Genomic DNA, 24,752 nt, shown 5'->3' with positions numbered 1-24,752 from the left:
CTATTTAATTCTATCCATGAAAGAGGCTGTGCCGGGCAGGTAATCAAACTTTTGTTCCTACAAAAAGGCACTGTACAATGGGCATGATTAATGCAATCGGAAGGGAGAATTCATCACAGAAAAAAAAGCCAGAGATCGTGACGCAGCCCAGGCATTTCCAGTGACTTGGGACGCCCCAGCTGGATTCAGGATTTCCACTCCGACGGTTCCTGGGGCGCAAGCTGGAGACACTCGGCGAGGAGGCGGGGCGCCCTGCACGGAAGGAACCTCCAGTCCCAGAATCCCCCGGGGACTCCAAATCCCAGAAACCCGCTCAGGAAATCTCCCCGAATCCCTAGTCGGCTGACCACGGACGCCACCAAGTCGGGACACCGGGGTGCGATGCCGCAGCATCTCCCCGCTACCATTTTCCCGACAGGGAGAGGGCTTTTCATGGAACGACAGCGACCGAAGCCTGCGCGTGCTCTCCGACACGGCTGCCCCGAAAGACCCTCTCTCGGCATTGGGTGGGGTGGTTAGCGCCTCCCGTCCTCTCCCCCCCTGGTCCTCGCCCTCCGTCGGAATGGTTCAGCCGGGCAGCGAGGCTCCTGGAGTCGGCTCGGTGGCGGCGCCCTCCCTCCCCGGGAATGTGGGCCTTTGGAGCCCGCGAGGTGGGAGGGACCCGGGCGGGGAGGCGTGCTGGGTGCGCGCCGCGGTAGAGGCGGTGGCGGCCGCGGGCGGTGGGAGGAGCCGCGTGGTTCCGGCTGCCCGGGCGAGGCGACCCTTGGGTCCGCGCCGCGGGCGGGAGCGCAGGTAGAGGAGCGGCGCGCCGTGGCTCCGGGGAGGCTCAGGCAGCGGAGGCACCCCCGCGCGCCCCCAGCCCCCTCGGCCTCCGGCGTCGAGGCGGGGGAGCCAGGAGATGCCGACCCAGAGGGACAGCACTACCATGTCTCACCCGATCGCGGGCGGCGGCTTCGGGGACCATGCTCACCAGGTCCGGGTGAAAGCCTACTACCGCGGGTGAGTGCGCCGGCATGGAGGCGGGGAGGCGGGGGAGAGGCCAGCGCCACTTGGCCTGGAGGCGGGCAGGGTGCGGGGCTGCAGAGGTGGCGGGGGACTGGCCATGTGGTGGCGGGTTGGTCTGCGGGGGCGACGCTGGGGACTCGGGATGGGTGACCGAGTGGCCGGGGGAGGAGCATGGGGCGCTGGGTGGGAGCACCCTCAGAGTGTGGTGCGGGGCGCGTCTGGGAGTCGCGTGGCTGAGGGTCCCGAGTAGGGTCCCAGGGAGGAGCCTTGGAATCGAGTAGGTCCACCTGGTGGGTAGGATGAACTCGCCTAATGGGAAATTTACACGGGTTTAGAGGTCGTGAAGTCCGGACGTGTGGTTTGGAGTTGAGAGTGGACTCCGAGTGATGCCTCGGTGAACTAAGTTTGCTGTGGGCTGCAAAGACGGGGGCTCCAGTGTGCTGGCCCTTTTGGTTTCCAGCAGGCCTAGAGCCTCTGGTTCTCCAAGTCAGGTTTCCTTCCTTGCCTAGGAGAAGAGTTCACCAAGTGTATCTGGACTGGTCCGGCTGCCAGTAAATTAGACATAGCAGTTATTATTGAAGAGTAGAGTCGATGCGTTTTTAGGGATGTGCATTAGGTATTTATGTCGCCAAGATTAGATTGTGCATGCGTAAAGTTTTGTGAACGCTTCCCTGTCAGTGTTGTTGCTTCATGGATCTTCCCATAGGGTGAGACCATACAAGGTGAGAAGAGGAGGAGGCTGGGCACAGCTGGAAAATCTGTGATCTTTATTCATATTATTATCTAAGGTATAATTACTGTGGTTTACCAGGAATAATCCAGTCCTGAGATTGTTGTATTAAATCATAGTCCATCATAATCGGTGACCTGAAGTGTCCCCATTCCCTTGGATTCAGTTGTGGTTTTTAAATTTCTTTGATCTAATTATATGTAGGAGAAGTAGAAAGGTGAAATGTTAGTGTGAGAATAAAGGTTTGAAGCTAAGGGTTAACAGAAAACCCAACCATCTTGGCATGTCTTAACTGCTTGTCCAAGCAGAAATAAATTGCTTTAAAAAACTCAGGCACTGGGAGGTTGAAACTGCAATGCATACTTGTACATTCCTGAAAGGATCAGTGAAGATAGCAAACTTTCAAAATGCCTCTCCTTTTGATTTCAAAGAAAATATAAACCCCTAAATGTTACTGACTGATGTAAGGACATACTAGTTTATTTTGTTTGCTGCCATGAGGCCTCTGACCTGTGTGTATCAGCTTGACTGTATTCAGAAGTTGTTCACAGGTATTATTTTGGACAATATCAGTGTTTTTGTTTAAATTGATCAAGGAGGTCTTTGTTTGTTAATTTTCCCAAGGATATTTTTCCCATTGATTTTTAGAGAGAGTGAAAGGGTGGGGAGGGGGAGAGGGAAGAGAGAGAGACATTAATGTGAGAGAGACACATCGATTGGTTCTCTCTCGAATGCACCCCAACTGGGGCCAGGGATCGAGCCTATAACCCATGTACCTGCCCTTGACCAGGAATTGAACCCATGACCCTTCCATGCGGGACTGATGCTCTAACCACTGGGAACACCAGCCAGGGAGATCAAGGAGGTCTTGATTTTAAAACAATGCCAAGAATGGTGTGTAGGTTTTTTTTTGTTTTTTAAATGGTTTGTAGTTGTCACAGTTGACTTGAGGATGGTCAGCTATGAATTTTGCATTATGGGGGGAAAAAGCTTTGCTCCTTTTATCTTACCTTTAATTTAATAGATACTTCACTTTAGAGTGTGTTCCATTTTATAAAGTCTACAGTTCATGAGTTGTTAGGTACAGAGCATGAAATACAGTTACTGGTTCTTTTTTTAAGGTATCTGTTTATTGGTAGTTTAAAAGATTAAAAAATGAATATACATACATGGTAGGAGAGTGCAAATTGTATAGATGTAAAATAAAAAGTGTTCCCCATCTCACCTTCCCAACCTCCAGAGGTAACTACTGTTGACAGTTGACTTCTGGTTCTTCTGGAGGTTGCCTTTATTATTTTAAAGGTTATAGTTCTGTTTTGTGATTTATCAACTTTAGATAATATCTTTTGATACTCTGAAAGATGGGAAATTGGATGCATACTACCTTTTGCTTTTTCTCCTCCTGGTGCCTCTCAATTTTTAATGTTAGTCTATTGTTTTTAGTTTTCTGATTTACCTTTATGACTTAAAATATATAAATTCTTGACTTATTAAATATGGATAGTTTTCAATTATTCCAACTATGGAAGATGAAGAAACTGGTGCTTCTTTGTTCCCATTTTTATTAGTTTGACAAATGTACATAGGCCTAATGAGTAAATTAAAATCATTGTAAGCTTCTCCTTTGGAAAGAAATCAAAGTATGCTATACTTTAGGAATGTATTATCATATTTTCTTGGCTCATTACCTTTTAATGCTTGACTAAAATTTTTCCAAGACATTCAAGCTAACATTTTCTTTGTTTTATCTTATACCTATGAATTTTTGCTAAGGAATGAATCTCTTGCCCTTTAGTGCTTTTAATTTAATGAAAGCTTTCTAATAGTGCCTTCATTTCAAGCCTCATTTAAAGACAACATCAGCACTCTAAATTGTACCAATTTCTGCCCTCTGAAATTAGATCTGTTAAGATTATATGTTTTTAACAATAGTCTAAATGGATGGTTATGATATTACAGTCACATGCACATTACTGCAGATGAAACTAAAATGAGTCACCAATGAGGATAGTTAATAAACAGGTTGGCTAACTAGAACACCTACCTGATTTTAAAATAAAAATCCTTCTTGTCAAGAAATGTAAGGACAATCTGCATTGGAAAAAAAGTATTTTTGTTTCAGATTTTCTGAATAGCTATTATCCAAGAGCCTTCCCCTTATTTTCTTCTAACAATATTTCTATCCAGTAAATGTTGAATCTTGGAATAGCAGCATTTTGTAGTGATTCAATGGCCCTCTCCTTTCAAAGATGTGTATAGTGTTATCATAATGTTAAATTTATTTTTAGTACAAATGTGATGTCTCCTAGCTATCACAGACATTTAATTAGATTTTTTTTCTAGTTTTTAAGCACTGAGACTCTGATTTTATTGGAGCCCAGCTAAGAGTGCCTGTCTCACAGCCTGAACCCCTCTTTCCTTGCCACGGTAGCTTGTCAGTGAGTGGCCTTGGTTCCGAGGAAGAGAAACAGGTTTTGTTGGTTAGTGATGGATTGCCATTGGATGTGATTATCCTTATATGAAATTACTTGTTATTATGGGATCAAATTTAACTACTCATTTCTTTACATTATAAGTGTTTAGGAAATTTTGCAAAAAGTGCTTTTTAAACACGGCTGTTGAGCAGTTACAACAACCCAGAGGATTCTTTGTGTGCACATCTACGGATAAAAAGATTGTTAACTCCTTGCATATTTGGAATGTATAGCTGGTTCAGTGAAGAAATCGGCAGGATTTTTTTTTTTTACTGTTAACAAGTCTTGACAAGACTTGTTTTTTAAAGTGTTGCAACATAATTTTAGTGATATACTTTAGTAATGGTTCTAAGGAAATAAAAATAGTGTATGGAGTTGAGAATTGGGGGAATGTTAGTTTTTGGTCCTAGAGCTTTGGCATGGCACCTAACCATAGAGCAATTGATCCACAGCTTTACTGGGGAGAGAGAATGGGCATGGTGGCCTGGTGCCAAAAACCCAAACCAAAACAGCCCTCAGAAATTTGGATTAGATGATATGGAGATAAGTTACTTGTTAGCAGAGAGGACTAAGCTGAAGAGTTGAGGGAGAGGCTGGTAAGCCCAGGACCGACCACGTGCAAGATCTAATGAAGCAGAGGAGAAGAAACAGTTCTCTACAGAAGATTCTCCCTGCGGGGCCGATGTGGTTCAGTAGTTGAGCGTTCACCCATGAACAAGGTCATGGTTCGATTCCCAGTCAGGGCACATGCCCGGGTTTCAGGCGAAATCCCTAGTAGGAGTGTGCAGGAAGCAGCTGATCGAAGTTTCTTCTCATCATTGATGTTTCTATCTCTCTCTCCCTTTCCCTTCCTCTCTGAAATCAGTAAAAACATACATATTTAAAATTTTTCCCTAGAGGTCCAGGATAGCTTTCTAATACAACTCCCAAACCTTTTTTTAAGGCAACTTGAATGTTGTTTTTTTTTTTAATGATTGAAATGGACCTTGTTAAAACATGAATTTTTTTTTTTTAAATATATTTTATTGATTTTTTACAGAGAGGAAGGGAGAGAGATAGAGAGTCAGAAACATCGATGGGAGAGAAACATCGATCAGCCGCCTCCTGCACACCTCCTACTGGGGATGTGCCCGCAACCCAGGTACATGCCCTTGACCGGAATCGAACCTGGGGCCTTTCAGTCCACAGGCCGACGCTCTATCCACTGAGCCAAACCGGTTTCGGCTAAAACATGAATTTTAAACATTCCAGATTTGCTTATGATTTCACAAATTACTTAAGTGTGTTTGAATTCAATGTAATAAACTTGTTGGCCCTAGACGGTGTGGCTCAGTTGGTTAGAGCATTGTCCTGTGCACCAAAGGGTCACAGTTTTGGTTCCCAGTCAGGACACATACCCTGGTTGCAGGTTTGGTCCCCAGTTGGGGGTGTACAGGAGGCAAACAATCAATGTTTTTTTCTCTTTCTTCCTCTCCCTTTCTTCTTCTCCCTCTATCTTCCTCTCTCTAGAATCAATGAAAAGCATATCCTCGGTGAGGATTAAAATTTATCTATCTATCTATCTATCTATCTATCTATCTATCTATCTATCTATCTATGTATGTATATGTGTGTGTGTGTGTATATATATAAAATAGTTGAACACCTACTATAAGCCAGGCGTGTGGTGCTAGGGTGGACACAGAGGATAATTACAAGGCTCTGCCCTTGAGGAACTAAGAAACTTATAGGAGGAAAGACATAGAAGAGTTAATAAATGTGTGTGTAAGGTACTTTGCAGGGATGGATGTTGGAGAGGAGCTTGGGGTGAGGGAAGCCTTCCTAGAGGATGAAATGTTTGAGGCTCTTATTTTTTAATATATATTATTGATTTCAGAGAGGAAGGGAGAGGGAGAGAGGGATAGAAACATCAGTGATGAGAGAGAATTATTGATTGGCTTCCTCCTGCACGCCCCCTACTGGGAATCGAGCCCGCAACCTAGGCAAGTGCCCTGACTAGGAATTGAATTCAGGACCTCTTGGTCCATGGGATGACGCTCAATCCACCGAGCCACACCAGCCGGACTATAGTTAATTTTAATGTGTGTTATGGAAAGACCCATTTCATTAATTTTCTGTTTCCAGATTTTCTTGGCTATTCTTGTATATCTTCTCTTCCAGATGAATTTTTGAAGATTTTTATAGGTTCTTCCCCCCCTCCCCCCCCAAATGAATAAATCTTACTGGCATTTTGATTTGGAATTGCATTGAATTTATAGACCAATTTGAGAACTGCTAGTTTTATAATATTCAGCTGTCTTACAACTACTAGTATCTGGTATTTAATACCTATTTATTAATTTCTTTCATGTTTTTCAATAAGGTTCCCATCCCATAGGTCTTGCACATTTCCTGTTAAGTTTATTCTTAGATAGTTTATCATTCTTTTATAAATTGCTTTTATAAATTTCTGTTGCTTTTATTCCATTTCATTATATACCATCAAATTTTGTATGCTTAAGTCAAACTGGCCACCTTATTAGTTCTAATTTCTTAGTTAACTGTCTTAGAATTTAGAGGTAGAAAATGCCATCTGCAAAAAACAGTTTTGCCTCTTTTTTTCTATATATCTCATTTATTTTTCTTATCTTAACCGTATGGCTAGGTTTTCCAGACAGTGTTGAATTTTAGCAGTGATCGATTATTTAATGAAATATGATCAATATCTGGAAAAATGTAATAAATTATGTTCAAAGATACCCAGTCTCCTTTTTGCCCTTGAAGTATGTTAAAGAGTATAGGAACTAACTTTCGTGATGTACCCACATGTTCCAAGAACTGTGATAGGTTTTGCACTTACTTTTATTTAATTTTCACATATTCAGAGGCATATATCATTATCTCCATTTTATAGATGTTAACATTGAAGCTGAATAAGCCACAGAGAAATTTCTTTTTTCCCCTTTACTATATTAGTAGGGCTTTTTAAGGTAACTTTTTTGTTTTATTGTCAGATTCATATTCACAGTTACTCTTTTGGAGTCAATTTTCGATTTCCTTTATTACTTAAAACGGTTTATGACTTTTTATAATTAACAATTAACTTTACGGTGATACTTTGAGATTGTATGAAATTCTGTTCCTCCAAAACCTTTCACCCATGGTTTTACCGTCCATGGATAACCCTGCGTAAGTCTGTTATATTGGTGATTCCAAATAAAACTTTTATTTCTGATTATACATTTAAAGGAGAAAGGCTTATGTTGAGATAGCAAAAGGGCTGAATGTGATTCTCTGTATTTATTTCTAAAAGCAATTAGTCCTAAGGAAAAACTTTAGGTTCTGTATTTTAGAACATAGGAACATAACGAATGTCTTCAGAAGTTCAGTAGCAAAATAAAAAATGCATTTTTTTCCTTTTTAAAAAATTTAGCTAAAACTGTATCTGAATTTGTCATTTTGGGAAACTTTGTGGCGAAGCAGACTATATTCTGATGAAGACTAGTAGTAGGAGGTAATTTATGTAACACTGAAGTTAAAACAAGAAAAAAAAATCTTTCCTGCATAATTTGTTTTATACCTTTAAAATGTAATATCTTTATTTTTGCAGCTCATTTTTAGCTTTGCTACTATGATAAGGATTTGGTGATTATGGAGTGTATGAACATGGTGTTTTCCTAATTACTTAGAGAAGTGTTTATAAAACTCCCTTAAATATTTTAGTTTCTGGAACTTAAGGAGTGGCAGTTGATAAAGCACGACTCCTTCATTGAGTCTCTTTAGGAAGTATGTATTCATGTTTTCTAAGGATTGCACAGATTTTTAAAAAATATTTGTATGTTCTGATAAATATCTTTTAGCTCTTGAGAAAAATAAGATTTCTGAAAAATCCCTATTTATAGACATGCTTACATATGTGTTAATTTTAACTCCATGTGGACCTGAATAAGGAAGTGATAGCTTGAGGATGTCTGATCATACTAATTATTTTCTCCTTGCATTCAAAAATGATAATGTCACACTTGTTTTTGCCAAAGAAATTTTATGGGAGCCTTTCCTTCTCTTCTGATTTAATTCTAAAATACATTTCTGCCAACCCTTAGCCTCTCGCACTAATAACCTTGAGCATATTTTGAAAGAAAAATTGCTTTAAGGTAGGCAGATTCTCTGTAATGTCATTAGAAGAAGGAACTGTTTTCTATTTAAAATTTTTTAAATATTTAAAACAATTTATAGAAGTTATTTAAAATTTCATTTATATTTATTTTATGAGAAAGTAAGTTTTATAATCATCCATTTACATGGTAGAAAAGTTAATAATTATACCATTAAGCATGGGGGAGGTGTAGACTGGACTGGGGGAGAGGAGCAGGCTTGGAGACAACAGTGGTGGGAAAAGGGGACATATGTAATACTTTCAACAATAAAGAATTAAAAACAATAATACTCCTACCATACAGAAGGGTCTAAGTACAAAGGACATCTTCTTTCCATTTCTAGTCTCAGCCAAATCCCCAGTTCCACCACCCAGAGTTAATTACTTTTACAATTTCATTTTGTTTTAATATATTTATTGATTAATATGAATGATGACGAATTTAACACTTCTTCATTATCTTCTCATGTGACTATTTTTAATCCTTCTTGTGGTTACATTTATAATTTAAATAATATGACTTTTCCTGCTTTTCTTCTTTCTTTTTAAGAAAAAAAATTTTTAAAGTGTACACTTCAGTAGTATTAACTATGTTCATATTGTTGTGCAACCAATCTCCAGAATTTTGCGCTTTGCAAAACTGAAACTCTGTCCTTAATGAACTACTCCCCATTTCCCTTCCCCACAACACCTGATAACTACTATTCTATTTTCTGTTTCTATGAATTTGATTACTCTAGATACTTCATGTAAGTGCAATCATTACAGTATTTGTCTTTTTGTGACTGGCCTTTTTCAAGTCAAGGTTTATCTATGTTGTAGCATGTGCCAGAATTTCCTTACTTTTCAAAATGGAATAGTCCTTTAGTCATACACACACACACACACACACACACACACACATACATATAGACATACACACATACATACACACACACAATTTTATTCATCTGTTGATGGACATTTGGGTTGCTCCCATGTTTTGGCTATTGTGAATAATGCTGCCATGAATATGGGCGTCCAAATATCTGGTGGAGTATCTGCTTTCAGTTCTTTTGGATATATACCCAGAAGTGGACTTGCTGGATTATACAGAAATTTCATTTTTACATTTCCACCAACAATGCAACAATTTTTCTCCACATCCTTGTCAACACTTGTTATTCTGTGTGCTTTTTTAAATAGTCAGCACCCTAGTGGGTGTGCAGCGATACTTCATTATGGTTTCGATATGCATTTTCCCAATGATTAGTGATGTTGAACACGTTTTCATAAATCTGTTGGCCATTTGTGTATCCTCTTTGAAGAAACATGTGTTCCAAGTTCTTGCCCATTGTTGTATTACTAGTTTAGCTAGAGTACTGACTCTCCACTAGGAAAGGAACATTTTTGAATTTTTACTTCCATCCGTTTTTTTCATATCATGATTTTTCTTAGTAATTTTTGCATTGTAAAGGTTTATAACATTATTCTACTCTTTAACTCATAGTTTTTTCTTTAAAGCGATTTAAAAAAGAATTTATAATGAATGCTTATGTAAGTGTTATGCACTTGAAGATTCCAGGTGATGTGATTAGATGCTTAGAGGAGGGAAAAGTAATCTTGTGTCAATAAAACTTCTCTTTGTTAAGGTTCCTCTTAACTCTTGTTGTTTGGGGCTGGTATGGTTTCTGGGGTCAATTTTATCCCATCTGTTTTCAGTCCTCTAGGACTTTCTCATAGTTCCTGATATGCTGTTTGTGCCTTTTTTTGTTTTCAAAGCCTTTGATAATTTGTCATTTCAGTGGGCCCTACGGATGAAAAGATATAAATGTGTGTTCCCTCTACCATATTAAACCAGAAGCATCTGAGTTTTGCTTTTAGAAGGTTGGGTTATTTTTATCTCTCTAATGAGGTTTCACTTCTGTTTAAATTATTCTATGAATACATAACTTTTTTTTTTTTTTTTTTTTTTTTTTTTAACCAAACCCACAACCAGGGCGTGTGCCCTGACCGGGAATCAACCATGACCTCCTGGTTCATAGGTCGATGCTCAACCCCTGAACCACACCAGCCGGGCTATTTTTTAAAATTTATTCAATACGTATAGAGTATGCTATATGCACTATCCTAAATACTATAAAGATTAATTCACTCAATCCATTAAATCTTTATTTATTTTTATTTTTATTTTTATTTTTTTAATATATTTTTTATTGATTAAGATATTACATATGTGTCCTTGTCCCCACGTTACCCTCTACCCCCCCCCCCCCCCCCCACCCCCCGCTCATGCCCTCACCCCCCCCGTTGTCCATGTCCATTGATTAGGCCTATATGCTTGCATATAAGTCCTTTGGTTGATCTTTCCCCCTTACCCCCACCCTCCCCTACCTTCCCTCCAAGTCCCGACAGTCCAATCAATGCCTCTCCGTCTCTGGATCAGTCCTTGTTCATCAGCTTATGTTGTTCATTATATTCTACAAATGAGTGAGATCATGTGGTATTTATCCGCTCTCCAGTTCCATCCATGCTGTGGCAAATGGTAAGAGTTCCTTTTTCTTCTTCCTCTTCTTAAAGAATACCTTTCAGCATTTCATATAATGCTGGTTTGGTGGTGATGAACTCCTTTAGCTTTTTCTTATCCGTGAAGCTCTTTATCTGACCTTCTATTCTGAATGATAGCTTTGCTGGATAAAGTAATCTTGGTTGCAGGTTCTTGCTATTCATCACTTTGAATATTTCTTGCCACTCTCTTCTGGCCTGCATGGTTTCTGTTGAGAAATCAGCTGACAGTCGTATGGGTACTCCCTTGTAGGTAACTGACTGTCTTTCTCTTGCTGCTTTTAAGATTCTCTCTTTATCTTTTGCTCTTGGCATTTTAATTATGATGTGTCTTGGTGTGGTCCTCTTTGGATTCCTTTTGTTTGGGGTTCTCTGCGCTTCCTGAACTTGTAAGTCCATTTCTTTCACCAGGTAGGGGAAGTTTTCTGTCATTATTTCTTCAAAAAGGTTTTCAATATCTTGCCCTCTCTCTCCTTCTGGTACCCCTATAATTCTGATGTTGGTATGCTTGAAGTTGTCCCAGAGATTCCTTACACTATCTTCATATTTTTGGAATCTCTTTTCTTTTTTCTTTTTGGGTTGGGTATTTTTTGTTTCTTTGTATTTCAAATCTTTGACTTGATTCTTGGGATCCTCTTGTCTGCTGCTGGATCTCTGTAAATTATTCTTTATTTCAGTCAGTGTATGCTTAATTTCTAGTTGGTCCTTTTTCATGTCCTCCATGGTCTCACTATACTTATTGAGGGATTCATTAAATTTATCGGCGGTTTCCATAAAATTCTTGAAAAACCTTATAAACGTGGCCTTGAACTCTATATCCAGTCGTTTGCTTTCCTCCATTTCTGCCATTTGTGACCTGTTTCTTTGTCTCCGCATTTTGGCAGCTTCCCTGTGTTGATAGAGTGGCCCTGCGCGCCAGGTGTCCTGTAGGGCCCAGTAGCTCAGCCTCCCCAGTTACCTGGGGTGGACACTCTTGGTGCACTCTTGGTGCCTTGGTTGTTGTAGGATCACTGGGAGGAATTGACCTCCAGGCCAATTGGCTGTGAGAATCAGCTGTGTCTAAAGTGGGAGAACTTCTGTGCTGAAGACACCCTTCTGGGGCAAGACTTGCTTCAGTGGGGCTTTGGTGCTCACTGAGTCTGCTCCCTGAGTGTTTCCCTTATGGATCTGAGGAGTTGCAGTCTGGATGGTCCCCCTCTGACCACTGGGTACAGTGGCTCCTGGATCTAAGGAGGTGCTAATTCAGCCTCTGCCTGAGGCCACACAGCAGGAGCCACGAAGAGGCTCAGCTGTGAAGCAATGCAAGCCGCTGCGGGGCCTTGGGCCTTCTCTTGGAAGTTCCAGGTCTGCCTGGCTCGGCTGCAGTTAGGTACATTCACATGCAAAAGCCTCTGCCGCAGCCTGGGTGGGGCGGGGTCTCAGGGAATCCAAGGGCGGATCAAGGAGCTATGGCTGATTCTCCGCCCGGAGTCGCGGGTCTCAGTGACCCGCTAATTGCTGCAAGCACCTCTGAGGGAAAGCCGCCTTCAAGTTCACCCACTGCCGGACAGACCAGCTTCTCCCGGTATGAGTCCTGGGTCCCCAGAGACTTCCCGGAACTGGAGTTCAGAGCAGTCGGGAGCTTGTGATTCAAAAAGACAGCCGCGTCCTCAGGTGCCACCCCCTTTCCTCGCGCGTGCGAGCCGCCGTACCTCTGCACTTCACCTCCGCAGCGCCTCTGGCTCTCAGCGTGCTTTTCTTTCCTTCTAGTTGTAGAATTTACACTCAGCCAGCCTTTCTGTTGTTCTGGATGATGTTTGCTCAGTCCTTTGCGGTAATTTCCAATTGTTGTGTGAGGCGACAATTTCCCGGTGTTTACCTATGCCGCCATCTTAGTTTCTTCCCCCCCATTAAATCTTTATAATACCATATGAGGTGTTATTATTCCTATTTTATAAATGATGAAGTTGAGCCACAGAGAAGTTAAGTAACTCACATAAGGATACACAGCTGGTGAGTGGTAGAGCCTTGAGGCAAACCCAAGCATCCTGGCTTTAGCTCTCATGGTCTGAACCATTATACTTTGGCTGCCTCTTATGTGCCATTCCTCTTTTCTGGAATGCTTTTTATTTTTACGTTTCCCTTGCTTTCTTTAGAGTACAGCATGCGACACCTCCATTCATTTAACGTATGTATTAAGTGAGCGTCCATTCTGGACCAGACACTGCTTTAGGTATTGGTGATATAGCAGTGAGCAAAACAGAGTTCCTGCTCTCATGGATTTTACATTTAGTTGGAGGAGACATAAAATATGTATAATTTATATATGTTGGCAATGTATTTTCTCTGAAGAATCAAAAAATTAATTACCTTCAGGTATTGAAGTAGACTAATTTCCAAAACAAGGATTATATTTTTCATTAGCCAATCTCTTAAAGGTGTGATTGACTGTTTGTATCCATTATATTTTTTGTCAAAACAATATCATCTGATAATAGCTGGTGTGGAAAGTTGTGTCTCAGATTAGCATGAAGGAGATCTATACAGGAGGACTCTTGGAATCGATAGCTATGGAGGAAGAGGGAAGGGAAGGGAGCAAGCTTAGGTAGGAAAGAATCAAGATGCTTTGAAATCTCAACAGATACCTTAGTTCTGAAGAGAAGTTCACACTTCAGAGCTTTCCTGAGTCACATCTAGGGCCTTTTTATACCCCCACATCGAATTAGTCATTGGTTGTGGGCTGTTTCTAGGAAGCGGGTGTGATCATATGCAAAGAGTGAAATCTCTGAAGGAGGCTGACAACTGGGGATTGTCTGCTGGTAATACTTCTAGAAGCTGGTATAATAAATGCTCCATTGCTAATGGGTGAATCTGGGGGTGGGGAGTGCGGAGGGGGAAGGTCAGATTAAAGCATCCACCATGAGGTTATTTGAAGATTTGGATTTTAATTTCTATTCTATTTTCTATCTGAGACATTGGCAGATAGTGTTCTAGAGTTGAAAGTGTTTTACTTTTTAAATTGGTAAAATAGGATTAGTATGTCTAGATTGATGGTTATTTTGAAGATTACGTAAGATAAAGTTTGTTTAAATGCCTGGAACATACTCAGTATTCTATAACTGTTTATAGGCAAAAGAAACAGTGATATTCCCTTGTCATAAGTACATTTTCTGGAAGATGGATTTCTCCTAGAAAGTATTTTTTCTATATTTAGTTAAGAAATATTTGAGTCCTAATTATGTCACTGGTTATGTGAATATATTTAAAAGTCCAAAATTTGTGTCTTCCAGTTGTTTACAATTTAGTTGATGATGTGTTATCAGTATATGATGAGTTAAATAACAAAAGGTGGAACATAAAATACATGTTGGACAGGTTTAGAAATATAGACCATTGGACTTGTTCAGTTGAAAAAGGTTTAATGGAAGTTGTGTTGAAGTGCCTGTTAAGATTGATCCCCACCTCCCTCCATAAACTGAGCCTTAAACTGAGGAAATGTCAGGATTAAAGATTGGATCATCAGGTCTTATGTTTGAGGATTGTGAGTTAAAGGAGATATTTGTAGTAATTTGTGTTGGGAATGATGGGATCAAGTTGAGAATAGAAATTAGAACCAGATTATCAAGAGTCTTAAATACTACAGAGAGTTGGAGTTACAGATTTAGGAGACCCCTACATAGAGATAATAGTTAAAACATTGAATGTGCAGTAGGTTTGAGAGAGAGTCGGAATAAATGAAAGAATAATAGAGCGGGTGTAAAGAATATCTTGTGATTGAAGACAAAAGTGTTCAGAATATAGTAGAAAGAGAGCCAGGGAAGCATACTGTTAAGAAAGCCAAGGCAAGAGGGTTCTTAGAAGAAGGGGCAGAAAACCATGAGATACTTAGGAAGAGAATGATTATCAAAAAAAGGCGATTCAGTTTCTATGCTTGGCTCTCTGCTTACCTTTAATAGCCCCTAAGACTACAGTTTTAACTTTTTTTTTGCAGATGACTGAAATTTTTAATTTCTTATTTCCTGCTCTATGCTCCAAATACTCAGGTTTATTCACAGTTCCTAACACAGTGTCAGTTCCTTCATTTCTTCAAACAAATATTTATCAAGTAACCATTCTGTGTTAGGCATTATGTTGGCCACTAGGAATATAATGAGCTTACATTGTAGCTGGGGTAGGCGGTGGACTGAAAACATTGGTTTATCTCTCTGGCGGTAGAAGAGGTAGCCAGGGCCAGTTCACAGAGGGCCTTGTAGACGCTTAGGGACTTTGGATTTTACTCTGCATGAGAGACAAAAGGCATTTGAAGAGTTTAAAATAGAGGAAGCACATGAACTACATTAACTTTGTAAACCCTTAGAACAGAGTGTGACACATAGAGACAGTTATGTAAGTGTTCCCTTAGAGTCATTCTGTCTGTTTAACTTACCTTTGGAAGGATGACTACTATATGATTAAATCATAGGCTTCGAATGGCTCCTTGGGAGAAACCCCAGGCTTCTGCCTAAAACATCTTTTTTATTTATTTTATTTTTTCCATCACCATTTATCCCCTCTATGCCCGCTTCCACCTCCACCCACCCCTCCTCTCCACAATCGCCACACTGTTGCCCATGTCCATGAGTTCTCTCTTTTTTGCTCAATCTCTCCCCCACCCCCCAGCTGTCTGCCTGCTCTCTGAGTCTGTCTCTAGTTTGCTTGGTAGTTCAGTTTGCTCATTAAATTCCACGTATGAGCGAAATTATATGGTACTTATCTTTCTCTGACTGGCTTATTTCACTTAGCATAATGTTCTCCAGGCTCATCCATGCTGTTGCAAAGGGTAAATTTTCTTCCATTTTACACAGAGTAGTATTCCATTGTGTAAATGTACCACAGCTTTTTATTTTATTTTTTAATACGTTTTTATTGATTTCAGAGAGGAAGGGAGAGGGAGAGAGAGAGATAGAAACATCAATGGTAAGAGAGAATCACTGGCCCTAACCGGTTTGGCTCAATGGATAGAGCGTTGGCCTGTGGACTGAAGGGTCCCAGGTTCGATTCCCGTCAAGGGCATGTACCTTGGTTGCAGGCATATCCCCAGTAGGGGGTGTGCAGGAGGCAGCTGCTCGATGTTTCTCTCTCATCGATGTTTCTAACTCTCTGTCCCTCTCCCTTCCTCTCTGTGAAAAATCAATGAAATATATGTATTTAAAAAAAAAAAAAAAAAGAGAGAGAATCACTGATCGGCTGCCTCCTGCATGACCCCCAGGGCGGGTCAAGCCTGCAACCTGGTCATGTGCCCTGACCGGGAATTGAACCGTGACCTCCTGGTTCATAGGTCCACATTCAACCACTGAGTACCACAGCTTTTGTATCCACTTATCTACTTTTTGTTACATTTTGAGTTTTATAATGAATGGCTGCTAGGTGGACTTACATACTATTGCTTACACATTTATGTCTATTCTTACATTTTTTGAGTATCTACCTTAAAATATGAATCATTTAAAAGCCAATTTTGGCTAATAGGGATTTTTTGGGAAAACAGTGAACATGAGGGTATGAGATCTAAAAATTATGACATGGAAAGAATGGTTGACAGCCTTATGGGTGGTTAATCTGTGTAAGTTAGGGCTGAGGAAGAGGACATGACAGATCTTTGTCAAATTATTGAAGGGCCATTTCTTGGACAAAGGGTAGACTTTTTGAGAAGGGGAGACCTGGGACTAGCGATTGGAACAGTTTTCTGTTAAATATAAGGCAGAAGCCATTCATCTATGGAGCGCAATGCCCAATGAAAGAGTGATCTTCTGATAATGAATATTAAAGCAAAGGTGGGACTACCATCTGTCAGAGCTGTTAGGTGGAGACTGGATTAAATTGGTTTCTTACTAATTTAATTTTTACTTTGCACAGATAGTTTACTGGAAGCAACACATGTTGATGCACATACAAAATAGCTGAAGTCCATCAAGTCGTCAGGCATTCAGTAATGTGTAGAGCATTATTCATTTTAATCATCGTCTAACTCAAAACGCCCTTTCTTTTTCAGGGATATCATGATAACACACTTTGAACCTTCCATCTCCTTTGAGGGCCTTTGCAATGAGGTTCGAGACATGTGTTCTTTTGACAATGAACAGCTTTTCACCATGAAATGGATCGATGAGGAAGGTGAGTGGTAAAGAGAGGACTGCAAGTGTAAGCATTTGATTTAGATGCTATTCTTGTCATTTATTTTTAAAACATAATAGAAGTCCTTATTAATTTAAGGGGGGGAGGTATTCTACAAATTTGATGCCATTCTTATTTTTCTGTAAGTATTTAAATTGAAACACTACCAAAGAGTATCATCTTTGTTTTGCCCTTTTTACCCTAAAATGGAGTGAAATCGGTGTGACTTTTTTCCAGCAGTAAGATAAATATCTCATCAAATAGTATTACATTTTACTTTAATTTTGAATTTGTATTGTCTTATATTTTAAGTGACCTTTAATAATTTGACAGTATTTTTTACTGTATATTACTTTAAAGAAAATGTTATGGAATAAAAATGATTGTGACAAACATTATTTCAAAGACTGCGGCAGAAATGTCATACCTTACTGACTTGTACTCAAAAAGCATTTATTGAGTATCTGTGTGTCGAGGATAGTATTTTTCTATCCCCACACTCACAGCCTCATGGGGAGACAGACACGTGAAGTGTGGTGGAATGCAAAGGAAGTAGCATCAACATATGCCTGAAGTCTCTGTGATGTTTGAACTAAACTGTAACAAAGAGTAAAAGTTTTTGCAGTGGAGGAGGTAAGGGAAAAACCGCTTCCAGTGAAGATATAAAAAGGCACAGAGGTAAGAACGTGGTATGTGGGGAAGAGCATTAATTCACCGTGTGGGAGTGGTGTGAGGTATGAACTTGAGCTAGATCCTTGCTACTCAAAGTGTGGTCTGCAGAGCTTACTAGAAAGGGAATCTCAGGCCCCATTACAGACCACTGAATCAGAATCTCTAGTTTAATAGGATCTCCAGGTGAGTTGCATGAATTCCTGACGGCTTTGCAAGCCACATTTAACTTTATTTTGCATGATGGAATGTCATTGAAGTGTAGTTAAAAGGTCTTTCCCAGCTGGTGTGGCTTAGTGGCTGAGCGTCAGCCTAGGAACCAGGAGGTCACAGGTTTGATTCCCAGTCGGGGCACATGCCCTGTTTGCGGGCTCAATCCCGGGGGGTGCAGGAGGCAGCTGATCAATGATTCTCTCTCATCATTGATGTTTCTATCTTTCTCTGCTTCTCCCTCTCTGAAATCAACAAACATATTTTAAAAAACTGATTTAGAGACAATTCATTAAAATATCTTATAGTACCCTTATATTTTGTATTATCTTTACTTGGAGAATTCTGTTCCCAGATTGTCACATGGCTTTCTCTTCCTTGTCATTCAGGTCTTAATTCAAATGTCATGTCCTCCAAGAAGCCTTTTAGCCCTATTCACGTTGCATCTTATTTGTATGGTAGAATGTAAGCTCCATGAGAGCAGAGATCATGTTTCACTGTGGAACTCCAGTACCTAGGGCGGTACTCAGTAATAGTATGCACACAAACTTGTAACTTGTATGAAGGTTAATATCAAGCCTTTCCATAGTGTAGTTTTATGTATATTATGGGAGATTTAAGCATTGGGAGTTGCGGTGTGTTCTGTTTTTTTCTTAACAGTAGCATATTTTAGGTAACAGATTCACAGAGTAAATTCAATTAATTATCTGATGAAATAGTCTCACCCTTTTATAATACAATTCATAGTTTTTCTCTCTAAATAGCCATTAAGTGCCCTAATGTTCTGGGGGAAAACAAGAAAACTGAAGCCTTTGCTTCATTCAAATAAAAAAGTTAAACTTTCCATTAAGGTTTGTTGATTCCTTTCTTGCCCTGGTTAATTTCTGATACTAGTCTTCTCTTGATTGTAGGCACACAGAGCCAGTTGTAATTATTTTTGAGTTCCTTGCAATTATTTTTCAGTTGTAGTTTTGTCACCTTTGTTTTTAGCCACAGAGGCATTTGGGACATGCTTGTCTGGAGAAAAAGTTTTCTCTAGGATGTGTGGAAGACAGAACTATAATTTTATTTCTCTGGTTTATGAGAAGCCAAACACTGTTCTAGAAGCTAAACTTTTAATTGTGGGGCTTTATATTAGAGTAAATAAAGATCATAGGCTTACTTCATTCCTTTAAACAGATTTATGGCAACCGCCCTTTTTCCTTGTGTTCAAAACCAGTTTTACTGATTTGTTTTGATGTACACGTGGAAAAACTGGTTTGTTTAATGGAACTAAAGACTTTAGAATGAATAGTAAAATTTTGTAATAATCATACCCCCTTTTCTCATACTGAGAGTGAGTGTGGAGCAGAGAATGATAAACATGACTTTTTAATTCATCATTTTTAAACTGTGGCCATTTTTCCTTAAGGATGCATCTTTTATATTTACAACCTAATAATATTTGCTAACCTTCTAATTTATTCAGGGTTTGATTACCTGGTTTAAATTTCACTATGTTTCTTTCAGTCCTTTCTCTTTTACTAGAAAGTTAACCTTTGGACATTTTGTTTCTTATTGAAGTTTTTATTAAGGATATTGGGTCATAGGTTCAATTCTGGGTCAGGGCTCCTGCAGGCTTGATCCCCAGCAGGGAGCATGCAGGATGTTGATGTTTCTCCCTTCCTCTCTCTCTAAAATCAATAAAAACATGATTTGTGTGAAGGAAAAGGTATCTCTGGGCATTCTCAGATTCCCAGAAGTAGTTGCTATAAACAAATTGATGATGTATTTTTCTGTGAATATACAACTAGGGGGGACATGGTGATAGGTCTTTTTCTTTTTTACAATAAGACTAATGTTGTACAAGCTATAATTTAATGTGCTTTTTCATTTAACATCTTGTGGCTCTTTTTTCATATCAGTGCATGGAGATTTATCTTGCTTCTCTTAAAATGTTGTGTGGTATTATAACATGGTTGTACCCTAATTTATTTAACTAGTTCCCTTTTGATGGGTATTTGGATTGCTTGTAAATTCATTATAAAAATTATTGGTGCAAAGAATATGTGTGTGCATAGATTTTTGGGGGCACCTGTAGTGTATTATCTCTAGGGCAAATTCCCTGAAATGGAATGTGTCCTTGACGATAGATGGTACTAAATTGACCACCAAAAATACTGTACCTTTGTTATACTTTAACCAGTAGCATATGTGAATTCTTTTTTTTTATACCCTATAAAAGACTATGTGAGGGGAAAAATTGAAAATGATTTGCAGAGAGAGTGGGAGAGGATATTATTTGGATGTAGCATTTTAAATTCATGTCCTATTGGTTATATAAGTTAGATTCATGGAAATTTAAAATGAATATAAGCATTCTTTGGCATAAAAGTATGGAGTTTTTCTGAATTCTGGGAGCTTAAACTTCTTCCTGGCTTGTATATATTATAAAACTCATGTGGTATTAGGAGAGGAAATTGAGTGCCATGGTGTAACAAAACCAAACTTAAGATAGTAAGGAACATACTTCTTTTATGTGATATTTTCCAAGCATCTTTAGTCTGGTGTAATTTTAGCTGGTGTGCTGAGAACTAAAATAGCAAATCATTCCTCAGACTTCTTCTTTATCACCCCACACTATATACTAATTTTGGCAATCATGTCAGTGAGGAAAACTTTTTGACTGAATGTCTAGTTATTGTTATTTCAATTACTTTAATAGCAGTATTATGGCTTCAAACCTGGCAATTAAAAAATGAAATCAGTATCAGTAAGAAAAAGCATCTAAGTACCCTTGAGCAGATCTCTTTGTAATGCTTATTTTCCTCCTGCTTCCTTTAACATTTCTTGTAGTGGAGGCTTGCTGGTGATGAATTCTTTCAGCTTTTCATGTCTTTATTTCATATTTTAAAAAAATGGCTTTATTGGGTGGTGGGCACACAAATGCAACATCAGGATGATATATCATAGAATTGTACACTTGAAACCTGTATAATTTTTTTCTCCTTTTAAAATTTATCTTTATTGTTGAGAGTATTACAGATGTCTTCTCTTTTCTCCCATTGTTCCTTTTATTAGCCAATGTGACCCCAATAAATTTAATTAAAAATAAAATGGCTTTATTGAGGTGTAGTTGACATACAACAAACTGTATGTTTAAAAGTGTACAATTTGAACCTGGCTGGTGTTGCTCAGTGGTTGAGCACCGACTCATGAACCAGGAGATCACGGTTCAATTCCTGGTCAGGGCACATGTCTGGGTTGTGGGCTCGATCCCCAGTAAGGGAGCGTGCAGAAGGCAGCTGATTGATAATTCTCTCTTCATTGATGTTTCTATTTCTCCCTCTTCCTTCCTCTCTCTGAAATCAATGAAAACATATTTTGGAAAAAAAGTGTAAAATTTGATGAGTTTTAATACGCAGAAAATCATCACCACAAGCAAGATATGGAATATATCCATTACCCTCAAAAGTTTCCTTGGGCTTTGAAATTCCTCACTCCTGCCCCTCCATCCTAGGCAACTACTGATCTGCTTTCTATTGCTATGGATTAGTTTGCATTTTCTAGAGTTTTATAGGAATGAAATCATACAGCATGCCTGATTTTTGGGCGAGGGGGTTGGTCTGGCTTCTTTACTCAGCATAATTATTAATGTATGGGTTGTGTTTATTAGTTTACTTCTTTTTATTGCTGAGTTGTATTTCATCATCTTGATGTGCCACAATTTGTTTATCCATTCTTCTTTGTGATGGACATTGAGGTTGTTTCCAGTTTTGGGCTATTACAAATAAAAGTGTTTTGGCAATCAGTTACAAGTTTTTGTATGGATATATGTTATATGTAATATGCTAGGTATATATGCTTGTTTTTTTATAAAATAGGAAAAGACATGTTTGAAAAAGAGATGAGGTGGGGTATTGCACCGCAGGCACATTCCCAGGCAGATGGCTTTTAGAAAGGAGCTTATGTGAAAGTTAAGGATCTGGGCATTGATACCTTTGTAAAACTGTTTACGTCGGGTAGTCCCTGGAAAGTCTTCCTGCACTCCCAGGCATAGCGCACCCCACGCAGAAGACAGCTGGCTTAGGAAAGTCCCCAAGTACTTCTCTTAGTTCTGGCCTCTGCAAAAGGATCAGACTGAGGCCCACCTGGGAGAAACCCCTTGCAGTAGTGGGGTGGGGCTGAGTTGAGAGGTGAGGCAAGAGAGGCTCTAGGAGCCTGATAGGGCACCGGTGCTCCCTGACTGCAGTTTATGCTCTGGGTTTTGGGAAAGTCTGTCCTTGTTAGCATCCCATCTCCAATTGCATTGTATTCCTTCCCAAACTCTTCTCTCACTCATCCCTTCATCCCAGGCAACCACTGATCTGCTTTCCGTATATAAATAACAACGCATATTGTTTATGTGCTTTTAAATTCATATAGATGCCATTATTCAGCACATAATTCTGAAACTTCCCTTTCTCCACTGGGCATTATCTCTTGAGTTTCATTCTTTTTTTTTTTTAATTTTTTTCACGTCAAACGGGTCATGTGCCAGAAGCGTAACAAGGTTCATGGGCGGCACATCTCACACAGCAGCGTGAACACCCAATCATCACGCTTATGAACTACAAAAGTATCCGAGTTTCATTCTTGTGGAAGGAGAACAATTATATTCCCTTTTAAAAATTCTTTTTTTAATTGTGGTAAAATATACATAACATAAAATTTACCATTTCAGCCAAAACCGGTTTGGCTCAGTTGATAGAGCGTCGGCCTGCGGACTGAAGGGTCCCAGGTTCGATTCCGGTCAAGGGCATGTACCTGGGTTGCGGGCACATCTCCAATAGGAGATGTGCAGGAGGCGGCTGATCGATGTTTCTGACTCTCTATCTCTCTCCCTTCCTCTCTGTGAAAAACCAATAAAATATATTAAAAAAAAAAAAAAATTTACCATTTCAACCTTTTTTAAATGTACAAATCAGTGTCATTAAACACATTTACATTGTTATGCAACCATCCCCACTACCCATTTCCAAAACTTTTTCATCATCCAAACAAAATTCTACCCATTAAACAATAACTCCTCATCCCTTATCATCTAGCTCCTGGAAACCTCTCCTATATTTATTTTCTCTATGAATTTCTCTCTATGAATTTGTCTCTAGGTCACCTTTGATTTTGAAAGATAATTTTCACTGGTAAATAATTTTAGCTTGACTATTTTTCATTCTGTACATTATCTTCTAGCTTGCATTGCTTCTGATGCAAAATCTGCTGTAAACATTATCTTTGTTCGTCTGAATGTAATGTGTCTCATTGGCTGCTTTTAAATTTTTTCTGTTTATTACTGGTTTTAAGCAATTTGATAATGGTGGACCTTTAGTTTTCTTCGTGTTTCTTGTCTTGAGATTTGTTGAGCTTCCTGGATCCATGGGTTTATACTTCTTACCATATTTGGAAAAATTTTGGCCATTATCTCTTCAAAAATTTTCTCTGTCATCACACCCCTTCTTCATAGACTCCAGTTATGTGTGTATTAGGCCTCTTGAAATTATCATAAAGCTCAGTAATGCTCTGTTAATTTTTTCAGTCTTTTTCTCTGCATTTCATTTTGGATACTTTTAATGTTGTGAATTGAAGTTTATTAATCTTCCTCTGCCATGTCTCATCTGCCATTAAGCCTACCTGGTATATTTTTCGTTTCAGACATAGTTTTTCTAGATGTTCAGTTGGGTCTGTTAAAATAGGTTCCATCTTTACTTAGCATGCTGAATGCCTCTAGCTTCTTGAACATGTTGGATATAATTATAACAGCTCTTTTAATGTCCATGTCTACAAATTCTTTGTCAGTTCTTTGTTGTGTGTCAATTCAGGGTCAATTTCAATTGATTGATTTTTTTTTCCTCCTGTTAAAGGTCATTTTCCTGCTTCTTCACATGCCTGGTTATAATAATATTTATTAAATTCTGGACAGTGTGAGTTTTTTCTTATTGGATGTTGAATATCTTTGTATTCTTATAAATATTTTTGAGCTTTGTTCTGGAATGCATTTAAGTTACTTGGGAACAGTTAATTCTTTGTTGCTTAATTTCCAATATCTGGAACCATTTGAAAACTTACTTTGTATAGTTTTTTGTTGTTGTTTTATGTGGAGGGTTAAATCCAGTTCCTATTACCCCATCTTCTCCAGAAGTGGAAGTTGAGGATGGGCGGCTTGATAGGATAGCATGTGCGTCTGTAACCACTAATTTCCACCTCCCAGAAAAAAAGAAGTAAGAAGCCAGAAATCCATGAGGGTTGTGATAGGGCCCAATGTCAAAGGGATTACTACCTAAGCACCATAGCATTCTTGGGAAGTTTTTACAAATCTATATTTTAAGTAGGGACACTGGGTTCAGAACACTACCATGTTCAGAGGCAGTGGGGAGATCCTGGTGGGAACAGACAGTGAGTCTGTTAATCTGTGGCAGACTCAAATATCAGGGAGAGGAGTGCAGTGGTGCCAACTTTGGTTTTAGGCTGTATTGATTCTTTTAAATGTGGGGCACTGAATTCAGTCATATATTGGAATTTACTATATATAGCTAGTGTTGTATATGCATCAGGTTATCTCATAAATAATTGGCTCTTGCAGATTTACCGAACAGTTTGAGGTCCAGGGCTCTAATTTGCTTCTTTCTTTTTATAGTTAGAAGAAAATATAGAATTACTGAAAAAATACCAGTTCTGCTGGATAATATACAGATTTCACTATCTTGAAATTTGTTTAACTGAGCAGATCTCACTCTAGGTCTGTGGCCATTTTAGGATGTAAATTCAGATTTTAGTAATAGAGTGGACCTTACGAAATAACTTTTCCTTTCATCTTTGCTTCATGGTGACTCTCTAT

At 39.2% G+C, this 24,752-nt stretch overlaps 1 protein-coding gene and 1 non-coding gene across 5 annotated transcripts in view; one reads left to right on the top strand and one right to left on the bottom strand.

Moving 5' to 3' along the window:
• Positions 1-693: 693 nt before the first annotated feature.
• The window catches only part of PRKCI (protein kinase C iota), a 76,695-nt gene continuing 52,636 nt past the window's right edge, over positions 694-24,752 (top strand). The window contains exons 1-2 of one of the 4 annotated variants that reach the window (XM_036347872.1): positions 694-999; positions 16,899-17,020. In XM_036347872.1, the coding sequence (XP_036203765.1) occupies positions 899-999; positions 16,899-17,020 (223 nt within the window). In that variant the 5' untranslated portion in view covers positions 694-898. Of the gene's footprint in view, positions 1,000-16,898; positions 17,021-17,526; positions 17,699-24,752 lie in introns of those variants that run through there. The other 3 variants (XM_036347873.1, XM_036347871.1, XM_036347874.1) reach the window with 3 other exon arrangements.
• LOC118678059 lies at positions 22,397-22,500 on the bottom strand. Its single transcript, XR_004974731.1, has one exon. It is a non-coding gene; the product is annotated as a small nucleolar RNA U13 (small nucleolar RNA).

The sequence above is a fragment of the Myotis myotis genome, unplaced genomic scaffold, assembly GCF_014108235.1.
Source record: "Myotis myotis isolate mMyoMyo1 unplaced genomic scaffold, mMyoMyo1.p scaffold_m19_p_2, whole genome shotgun sequence".
NCBI lineage: Eukaryota > Metazoa > Chordata > Mammalia > Chiroptera > Vespertilionidae > Myotis > Myotis myotis.
The sequence above is the reverse complement of the archived record's forward strand: the minus strand, read 5'-3'. Positions and strand labels throughout refer to the sequence as shown.